Source organism: Cryptotermes secundus, unplaced genomic scaffold (assembly GCF_002891405.2).
Source record: "Cryptotermes secundus unplaced genomic scaffold, Csec_1.0 scaffold5030, whole genome shotgun sequence".
In the NCBI taxonomy this organism is placed as follows: domain Eukaryota; kingdom Metazoa; phylum Arthropoda; class Insecta; order Blattodea; family Kalotermitidae; genus Cryptotermes; species Cryptotermes secundus.
In genome coordinates this window covers 3,561-14,658 of record NW_019743078.1, presented here as the reverse complement: position 1 = coordinate 14,658, position 11,098 = coordinate 3,561, and the positions used below count along the sequence as shown (strand labels likewise).

Genomic DNA, 11,098 nt, shown 5'->3' with positions numbered 1-11,098 from the left:
GGGTGGCTGGCACGTAAGGCTGACAACCTTACCCCCATCTTTGAGACGATTGTCTAGATAATGTGGGACCCTAACGTCTGACAACCCTATGGGCCTTCACGGGCGGTTACAGGGATAGCTTTGCTTACTTTTTTTTACTTTTAGAATTTAAAGTTACTGTTATTTTTGAGTTGGCCAAAAAAATTTCCATGGGTGGTGGGGTGGGAAGTGTCTGTTCCCCAACTCTGCCGTGNGATTTCATCCATCGTCTGGTATGTAAAAGACAAAAGACCAAGACGTTTCGGAGACTGGATCTGTCTCCGTCTTCAGGTGGGTAGGGAAGGATAAACCTACTCAGTTGGGCTCGTTAGGAAGAGCTAGTCTCAATCACTGGTCCAGTGTCTTTTACATACCAAACGATAGATGAAGTCCAAAATAAGACAAAAGAAGTACATTCTAATATTTGTTTACCCATCCAGTTGTATTACAGGTAGATTTTATATCAAAATAAAATTATTGGTTGAGGCACTATGCTACAACTCAGAAGGTCGCAGGTTCAAGTCCCAATGAGGTCATTGGATTTTTTCAGTTGACATAATCCTTCGAGCCGCACTGTGGCCCTGGATTCGACTCAGCCTCTAACAGAAATTAGTACCAGGAATTAATTAAATACTTTTCCTGGGAGTAAAGGGTGGCTGGCACGTAAGGCCGACAACCTTACCCCCATCTTTGAGCCGATTGTCTAGGTAATGTGGGACCTTCAACGTCTGACAACCCTATGGGCCTTCACGGCCAGTTACAGGGATAGCTGTGCTTACTTTTTTTACTTTTAGAAGTTAAAGTTACTGTTATTTTTGAGTTGGCCAAAAAATTTCCATGGGTGGTGGGGTGGGAAGTGCCTGTTCCCCCACTCTGTCATCCTAGTAGTCTTCCTGCTGGTGCCCATTACCTGACTTGTAGAAGGATTAATGAAGCCATTTCAATGGCACAGTGTCTGTGTATCCATTTGTGTCTGTCTGTGTATTCTTCTGTGTCTGTCCATCTGTTTGCATATCCCTCTAATTTTTTATTGTTAGGAGGCTTATGAGATTACCTTGCTGTCAGTGTGTTTGTATGTCACCTCAACTTCTTTTCTTTTTCTATGTGGTCCACATTGTATAAAATGAAATTAGGCAATTGGTTTCTCCCAGGACTTCTTGTCCATGTAACAAGATCGACTTCATGTCTGTCTGTCTGAAAGCACTCCCTAAATTAATTACTTTGTGTGTGGCCCCCGTGTCACTTCAGAGGAAAGTAGGTGATTAGTTCTTCCCCAAATATATAGTATATATTGCTCATTTTGATGGATTTACATGTTTTTGGCTCCCCTTGAATATGAAAACATGGTTTTTGGAATGCCATGTGTGTGTGTGTGTGTGTCTCTCTCTCTCTCTAGATCTCCCTGCTCCTCAGTTGGCTGCAGGATATTATACAGAGGAAGAAATGTCAGTTAAGTTCAAGAAACACAAAAAGAAGGTATGTGTAATTTTAAGTGTCTATCCTCCCAGTTCTCTACTGGCACGGGTGAATTTTGATGGAATGATGTTTGTCAGAGGAAAACCAATTATTTGAACAATTTCCTACTTTGTCCACCACGAATGTTACACGGACCACCCTGAGGTTGAATCTGGGTCTCCACAATCATGATCTAACCATCTGACATGGCCTGGTTACAGCTTCAGGTTGAAGTACATTGTACGTTAGAAGTGTACAACTTAAGCATGTGCCACAATAAAAGAATTCTAATATTGGGCAGTAATTTTCATTTCATGCATCCTCTTGTGTTATAATATACAACTTCTTTATTACAACCGTCACAACACAACTAATATCAAGATCAGTGCCTAGTTTTGGCCCTGCTATATGTTTCGGGTATTAATAGCCATTATCAGGCAAATTCATGGTTAATATACTATATGCACCACTGAACCGCAGTACTACTAAAGTTGGATACAATATTAATTATATAAAATACTTGATGTAAAAGTACAGTAAATTATATTATATAAAACAAAAATAAAATTCTTTGATGTTTTACATCATTGAGTCAGTTGTTGGTTTTTGTAATTTTGTTGCGTTCCCACGGACAAATTTGAGTATTCTATATTTTGTGTGCATATAAAAATGTATTGAAGGCTCGTGGTGTAGATGTAGTAATATTAATGTTTATTTAGTCGGGTCCTCAACTTACAAAGTATATTAGTTGTGTTGTAATGTTTGTGTTAAAGAAGTTGAGCAGTAATAGTCGTTATCAGTCATAATACATATAAATGCTCATTCCCTCAAAGTCTCCTAAGCATTATCACCAGTACAGGTACAGTAGGACATATGGGAGCCGACGTCCCGAGGGGATCTAATTGGGATTCCATCTCAAACTATACGAACTCTTAGCTATTGTAACTTTATTCTCTTATTGTAATCAGCCAATTTACAGTAACTGACTTGCCCTATATTATGTAACAATGATCTATAGAGACGAAATAAAAAAAGGTGAAGTCCCTGTGCTTAACTAATTAAGCACTACGCTATGAAGGTGTATGGGCGAGTGAATGTATAGATCCACACTTTCTTGACCTCTGCACTAGACGGAGGTGAGCGGTCAGATTCACGCCCCGGTCGCTTTACACCCAAGGAAGAGCCCATTGTATAGGAGGTTGGCTGGACCTCACAGCCGGTCTGTATGACGGGTAGGAGAGAAAATTATTGAACGCATGGGATTCATACCGCAAACCCTGAGTCGTCCATCATGTAGCCTGTCGCTATACCGACTGAGCTATCCAAGGCAATTTAAAATGTTCAAAGGTCAAAATTAATTCTGTTTTTGATCTTGTAGTTTAATGGCACTCGGCATACGAGGGCTGTGTGATGTTGAGTATAATTTATTTTCTAAGTTTAATAGCTTTGGTGTTAAATTATTAAAAGCTAAAAAAAAGTAATTCTCGACAGATAGCTTACCTTAATTGATATCCAAAATGGCGGTTCGAAGATTAGGTAATGCCGTTGACACTCCAGTTTTCATCAATAATAATAGTGAAACAAATGAAGTAACGAGTGCTTGTTGTGATAAATTTAAAATAGAACTCAAACCAGCACAAAAAATTATTAAACTGCTACAAGAAGAGAAACTTAAACACGCCCAGTCGGACCGTAAGTACAGACGCTTGTTACTTGCATTACAACGAGAATTCACCACAATTGGAAATCAAAAAAAGGGAACTGGATTCATGTGATCATGAATCTTAGCTGGAACATCAGGCTAACCTGACTTAGGTTTTTCATGGTTTCTCACAGTACCTCCAGGCAAATTCTGGCTGGACTTAGTATCCCTAATCAGGTGACCACAAAGGCTTTTTTGTATACATTATTTACTAATCATCAGACATTTGATGCTGTATAGTTTCCGCTACGAAGTGTGTTGTGAAATCACGAAAGGAAATGTGGTGAAGGAGCAGTTTTGATTGTTATTAATAATCGGACACATCTTTCAGGGCGAGAAGAGATACTGTCCAACATCAAGATTGAGCCCGATGACAGCAAACTGGAGCTGCTGGTAGCCCTCAAGAAAGCACGGAGACTGAAGCTGCAGGAGGCTGTTACAGAATCAAAGAACAGTGCAAAAAAAGGTACATCACATCGGCAGATTTCCTTTTTAATCCTTCTCACAAATCTTTGGCTGTAGTCGGGGACATTTCTCTTGATCAGTCAAGGCTATCTTCCCCTTACCTGCCTCTCTGCTTTTTCTCCCTGAGACAAGAGAGGAGCAGCCCTATGGATCGGTGGTGGGAGGTGATGAAATTGTCCGTAGCTACAGAATCCTATGCCATGTTTAGTTCCTACACAGTGTCTCCATATTTTCCAGTTATAAAATATTGCACAGAACTTTGTAGTAAAGTTCATTATGATGTTTCCTTTTTGGTTACTGTACAAAACCATTGTACAGTGGCGAAACTGTGTTGTAATTTAACCTGAGTGCTGTTAAATTGTTCTGTTGTGGTGTGCCTCAAACCAATAAATCATGTCTTCACATTTAAGACATATCAACATTCTTACTATGCTACAAACTGGAAGCTCATGGGTTTGATTCCCACTGAGGTAATTGGATTTTTAAATTGGCCAAATCCTTCCAGCCGCGATATTGCCATGGGATCGACTCAGCCTCTAACAGAAATGAGTACCAGGGATCATCCTGTGGGAAAAGGGCGGCCGGCGCGTAAAGCTGACAACCTCACTGCCATCTGTGAGCCTTGACATCTCACAACCCTATCGGCCTCCATGGACTGTTGCAGTGATATCTTTATGTTTCTTTATACTACCATCGTTTCTTGTATTTTTGTTATTGAGACCTGTTATGGCCTCCTGCCAAATGGGCACCAGGGGGTGTTTCCCCAGGTGTGGGAGTGGCATGGAGCTGTCTACTCACCTCCATCTAGTGCAGAACTAATTAAGCATAGAGACAGATTTGCATTTATGGATACTACAAAACAGAATGCTGTATAGCTACATAATTTAACTGTTTGTGATTTATGATGTCTGTAGGTGGCAGAGTCAGTGATGGAGGGAAATGTGGAATGTGGTTCCATTGTGCTGAATGCTACAGCAGAATTCTGCTGCACACTGTGTGACATCCCCACTTAAGGTCTGGCTGGCAACATGGATGAGGACGCACAGGAATTGCTTGTGATCTGCAGATAAATGAACACTTGGCAAGGGCAGTTTGATTTAGCATGTGTCAACACTGGATACAGTCCATTGCCCATCTACAGGTACTTACTGCAGCTGCAACAGAATTTCAAAATCTTTTAGTTACAGTTGAATTCTGTGATAGTGGATATATGAATTACTGAACTGAGTACAGAACTGGAAACATCCAACAAAGGGTTCTAGAAATGAAAGCACTCAATGTACAATAAGAATGTTATAGTTGAAATAGTAGAACCTTTTTTTGTCTTCTTCTTCTTCTTCTTCTTGACAAGTTGGTCCTTCTGAAATAAAATGCTGTATAATGTGGTAAAGTCCATAAGCATTTTGAAGGAATGTCAGTGGACTTAGAGGGTGTTACTTCCCAGAAGATGGTGCCTTTCTTAATCTTCTCTAATCTAAAATCCAGCCTTTTTTTTTAATCTGTTATTTCATTGTTCTCCCTGTGCCATGTGCATGATACAAGGGTAGAAAAGATACTACTAGGAATTATATGTGAAATTGAAACAGGGATGAATAAATAGCTCAGAACATGACAAAATGGAAAACCAATAGTTCTTGTAATTTTATTCATTTCAAAGTGAATTGAATGTTAATTGTCACAATATTCTCACTGCAAACTCAGAATTAGTTTGGCAGGTGTACATTGCTTAGCAGAATGAGAGTTTGTTTCTAATAGAACTGTAACTTTGAAACATACTGTGATATTAAAAAGACACATTTTGGCAAAGACGTTTCAAGATGATCAGTATAGTCACAAAAATTGTCTTCTGGGGTATCATCCGAATTTCCAGGGGAACATGTCACCTGAATCTTCAGGGTCAGAGAATAAACAAAACAAGAAGCCGGCATGAAGCAGGTAGAAAGGTTGGCTTTGTTACCTGCCAGCGCTGGTTTCTTGCTTGGTTTATTCTTCAACCCTGAAGATGGAGGTGACATGTGTCTCCAAAATGTCTGTTGACTTTCAACAGACTACACAGCATTATATCCCAGATGACAGAACTCTTCAAAACCACTGCTGACAGCAGCTCAAATCCTACACAGTGTAGTCAGTACTTTACAGTGCAGTAATTTTTTATACAGTGGTTGGTGGGTAAGCAGTTCAGGTGTCAGTCTATCTCAAGGTAATGAATTGGTAATTTTTGGACTGCGCATTTGCATTGTGCTAATCTCATACAAAATTTACATTACAGGACTTCGAGAAGAAAATGAGTGAAGAGAAGAAACGTCAAGAAGAAGAAGGCAAACGTGGAGCTTGGAATGAAGTTGAGATTGGTGAGTCACTAGCAGATTCTTTATGTATAACAAAGGCCTATTCAAATTAAGAGATCTTGACACTTTAGTATTGGTTTTAATTGTCCGTTTATATTTTAAGTATTTCATAAATGGTGTACCATATTTAACCTTTATCGGGCGAACGTCATCATATGATGTCGTTAAAAGTTAGGGCAGCTGGCCGAACGACATCATATGATGTCGCGGATTCCACGCGTGTAAGGTTTTTTTTAAATTAAAAATATAAATTGTGTTCTATTTACATGATTTTTGGTCACCACCTTTATAAGGAGACAGCCTCCCTTCCTGCATGATCTAATGTAATCTAGCCATGTCATATGACATTAAAATTAAGGCCAAATGGCCAAACGACATCATATGATGTCGTGCATTCCACGCGTGTAAAAATTTTATAAAAATTAAATTTAAAATATAAATTGTTGTTCTATTTACATGATTTTTGGTCACAACCTTTGTCCATGTACAGTTTGTGACCTACGCCCTCAATACGCCTGCATAGGTCCCTAACTGTAGCATGTGTCACTGTCACGTCTTGGCTGGCACGTTTCCTGTCTTTTTCTAAGTAAACCTTCATGTCATAGGTATACCCATTGGCGTCACAAATTTTGAAGATTTTGATTCCGAAACGTTTGTGCTTCTTAGGAGTGTACTGTCTAAAAACCACCCTTCCCTTGAATTTAACTATTATTTCGTCTATGGCCAGATGTTCGGAAGGGTTATAATATTTTTGATATGCGTCATTGAGAGTGTCGAAGATGGTCCAAATTTTCCATAGTCGGTCATAACTGTCGGCATTCCTATCAGAGTCTGTACTGTTGTCTGCAAAATGTAGAAAATGAAGAATGTGAAGAAAACGGTCGCGTTTCATTGTGTTAGAGTAGAAAGGTGTGGCAAATTGTTCAGCAGTCGACCAGTAGTCCTTTAGTGTATCTCTAATGTCATGTCCCATTTGAATGATTATTCCTAGAAACAGAAACATCTCGGATTCAGTTACGTCAGGCCGCGGAGATGGTCCGTCTTCAAGTCTGTCTAGGTACTGGTGATAGTACCTATACGTCTCTTCCACCAGCAGTGGAATCCTTATTCATGGGTGGAGCTGCAGTGATATTTATCCCTGCAGCTACACCGGAATAATTATTCACACCTCTCCAGCCACACTGGTCTGGCGGTCCCCAAGTTGCCGACGAAGGTGATGACCCTTCGTCCACGGAATCAGAACTCCAACTTTCCTTGCCACTCTCAGAATTGGTTGAATAGCAGTCCGAATCTGTGTCATTGAAGAGCTGTTTCTCAATTTCAGCATCTTCCATATGACATCGTCGTGTGGCCATGGTGAACTATACGGCTCTCTAGCAGTGAATGCTTTACAGCCAGCACAAAATCTCTCTGTGCTTAGACCATGACCAGAAGCCATAAATCATAACCTCGTGCCCACACATACAAAAATCTCATTCACGTCTTGGCTGAACTCAATATATGCTTCAAACATGCTAGATGATGTCATGGGTGGCTAACCTTATATTGCGATGTTTCAAAATCGTTACAAACACAATGGTTTGACTGCAATGAATGAACGAATGACCGATCTGGCAACACCACATTCCGAGAGTGTACTCCTGTGTCTTACACAGCGAGCGATTTCAGACGCCCACAGTCCTGCATACTGACATGTCCCATATGATAAATAAGCTTCAACAAGAGATAACATTGTATGTGAGGTCGCCATGTAGGACTTACACTGCTAAAACGCATGGTGCAGAAAATGTATTACACTGCTGGAGCGCATGGTGCAGAAAATGTATGAATTTCGGGAAATTTTTATTTTTGGAATCAGTGTAAAAAATTTTTACAGATATTAAAATATGTAAATTAGAATATCTGATTCTATACTCTTTAGATTAAAGGAGCGTTCATTTCATTCATTTATCATAAAAAATGTAGAAATCACACCATTTTTAGAAACATGCTTACAATTTCATTGCTCTAGAAGGGCGGGCATTTAAATAAACTCCGTCCAGCTGCCCCTACCGGAAATTAAATGGCCCCTCTGATAAAGGTTAATGATATACTGCAGTTTTGTTAGGGGTTTTAGTAGAAACACATTAATCATTACTGTTTAATATTAGGAGCTGTGGGATAGTTGGTTGAGGCACTATGCTACAAGTTGGAAGGTTTTGGGTTGAAGTCCCGATGAGGTCATTAATTATTTTCATTTGACCTAATCCTTCCAGCTGCACTATGGCCCTGGGGTTGACTCAGCCTCTTAACAGAAATGAGTATCAGGAATTTTGGTGGGGGGTAAAGTGCGTCTGGTACGTAAGGCTGACAACTTCACCACCATCTAGGAGCCCATTGTCTAGAAAATGTGGTAGCCTTAATGTCTCACAACCCTATGGGCGTCCATGGTCTGTTACAGGGATATCTTGGCGCATAAGGCTGACAACCTCACCACCATCTCTGAGCCGATTGTCTAGACAATATGGGAGACTCAGCGTCTCACAATTCTATGGAACTCCATGGTCTGTTACTGGGATAATATTACTTTTTTTTTTTACTATATAGTGTCTTCATATGTAATGAATGTCACTCATAAAGAATGTCGTCTTCAGGGATGTGACACAGTATAGACATTGTGTAAACTGACGTTTTGGAGGAATGTATCACCACCATCTTCGGGTTATAAAAATCAACAAGCAAGGAACTAGCGTGAGCAGGTGGCTGCAGACTAAGTCATCTAAGTTGTCCTGTAGCTGTCAAGTCTTCTCTGCAGCAGGCTTTAGGGAAGAGAGTTGTCCTGGGCACGAGGATTGGCCACTTGCTTTGATTATGTAGTAGAGTAGGAGATTTTGAAGGGTAAAGAATATCTGAGCTTTGAATACTTTGTCATCTCCTCTATAACTGGATTGCAAGTCTCGTCTCATCTTGGGATTGACCCACTTGAGTATTAGGGAGGTGTACACGATGGTCAAGACAGTCTACCATTGAGGCCAAGACTTTAAGGAATTTAATATACAGCATTGCTTTATCTTTTTCAGAGATGATGAAAAGTTTGGGCGTCACGAGCGCTACAGTGGTCCAACCTCAGACTTCAAAGAAAAGGAGGGCTACAAACCAAATGTTAAACTCAATTACACAGATGATGATGGACACGTACTTAATGCAAAGGAGGCTTTCAGGTTGGCACAGATAATAGCATATCTGTTTTTAAGATAGGTTGCACTGTGGAGGGTAGCCTGTCCAATGGTAGTACATTCTTTAGAGCAGAAAAAGTTTCCACAGTAATTGCCATTTTAAGAAAAAATTCCAAGGAAGAAGCAGTTTTTCAGTGGAAACGGACAAGATTATGGGACTACTGTGTTTATCATTCGTGTGTGCCATCCTCACTGTAATGCGTGAACCAACCAATGGATTTATGTGAAACTCTGTATTGTTATCGTGCCACTCACATGTTCTTTCAGTTGTGTACCAGCAGCCATATTAACATGGTGACTGAGTTGGGAGCAACACTAGAACCACTTAAATTAGATCCTTATGAAAATGGTCCTGGGGTTAGCTGTTATACCCATTCAGAAGGTTGCGAATTCGGTCCTCAGTCATATCCGTGTACAGATTTTTCTGCTCACAGATGATGCCTTCACACCTACCAGAGTTCAAGCTTCAGGAATACAAAGGATACCTCCCCCCCCCTCCCCAGTGGGTTAGAGCTCATGTTAAATTGTAGGGTCCCTCTGCTGACCAGCACTATCATGATTACCCTATCATGAGGGGGTGAGATTATTGTCTTCACCTCAGATGCTTTCAGTAGAACATTTTGACATATAGTTGTTGGTTTGACTTCCTTTTCTTCCCATTCTGTATGTGACAGTTTGTAACTAGCCAACATAGTTACATTTGAGTGTGTAAATACTTTGTTGTATAGGCATGGAATGTGGCAGAATGGTTCATTTTGCAGATAGGTTGCATGAATTAGGAAGAAACATGCCTCAAAATTATTACTGTCCCATTGTACTTTTATTAAAATATTTAGCATTAATCATTTCAGTCCCTATGAATTTAATGTGCTGTAGCATGCCCATTTCTGGTTATTGGCTGTATGAGTAAGTTGTGTTGGAAAACACAAGTCCCTTGTACTGTGGCCACTTCTGGCCTATTGTAACAGCCCCAGATGATAGGTGAGGGTGATTGTGGAGCAATTGGTGGAATGAAGATTGGCAGGGGAAACCGAAGTACTCAGAGAAAACCCAACCCAACGCCACTTTGTCCACCACATATCCAACTTGACCAGACCCAGGATCGAACACGGGCTTCCACGATGGGAAGCCAGCAACTAACCACTTGAGCTATGGCACGGAACACGAGCATTACTACATTTCCTTTCTTTCTTTTTCAGGGCAACCATCTCAAAAACAAAACTGCAAATTCTTCATGAAATACGCTGGCACCAACTCTAAACTTTGGTGTGGACTTACGTTTTTATTGTTTCTTACTGTCTGGAATATCATCTCTATTTTAATTAAGACAGCTTGCAGCTGCCGACAGTGCCCATATGTACTGGAAGGAAGGCCACAGAGTTCATGTCACATTCAAATGAGTACAGTGGTTCTCCTGCTTCCTTAGGTAACCTGTTGGCACCTGTAAGCTGAAAAGTACAATTTCTAGTGATTAGTTGCTTGCTTATAGGACATGAGCCAGATGAACAGCCTCTATGCTAAATCAGACATGAAGTAATTATGTTTGGCCTTTCTTGATTGCAATAGCAATATTGAATCCTTCCAAGTGAAGAAAGAAACCCTTGTTCAGTTGTAGGTCAGTATGAAAAGCAGTAAAATTATGCAAGCAACAGAATCAGAAGATGTACAGTCTACTGCAAATCATTGTAAAGCACCACTGATATATCTCTGAAACATTTGTAATGGTTTACAAAAGTAACTTGGTTCATCCTGGTCCGTCACACTAGTAACTGTATATAAGGTTTTTAACCACTGTCCAGTGTGATTGATAAAAGTTGTTTTTAATTTTTCATCCATTACATGTTCCAGTCGAAACGACCATCTTCAGAAGGGTATTATCAACACATGTGGAAACT

General features: G+C 40.2%; 1 protein-coding gene across 3 annotated transcripts in view; it reads left to right on the top strand.

The window, feature by feature from the left end:
- The first annotated feature begins 2,992 nt into the window (after positions 1 to 2,992).
- The window catches only part of LOC117283028, a 9,667-nt gene continuing 1,561 nt past the window's right edge, over positions 2,993 to 11,098 (top strand). The window contains exons 1-6 of one of the 3 annotated variants that reach the window (XM_033755171.1): positions 2,993 to 3,165; positions 3,507 to 3,641; positions 4,555 to 4,781; positions 5,910 to 5,991; positions 9,048 to 9,188; positions 10,403 to 10,920. In XM_033755171.1, the coding sequence (XP_033611062.1) occupies positions 4,743 to 4,781; positions 5,910 to 5,991; positions 9,048 to 9,188; positions 10,403 to 10,629 (489 nt within the window). In that variant the 5' untranslated portion in view covers positions 2,993 to 3,165; positions 3,507 to 3,641; positions 4,555 to 4,742 and the 3' untranslated portion in view covers positions 10,630 to 10,920. Of the gene's footprint in view, positions 3,166 to 3,185; positions 3,353 to 3,506; positions 3,642 to 4,554; positions 4,782 to 5,909; positions 5,992 to 9,047; positions 9,189 to 10,402; positions 10,921 to 11,098 lie in introns of those variants that run through there. The other 2 variants (XM_033755172.1, XM_033755173.1) reach the window with 2 other exon arrangements.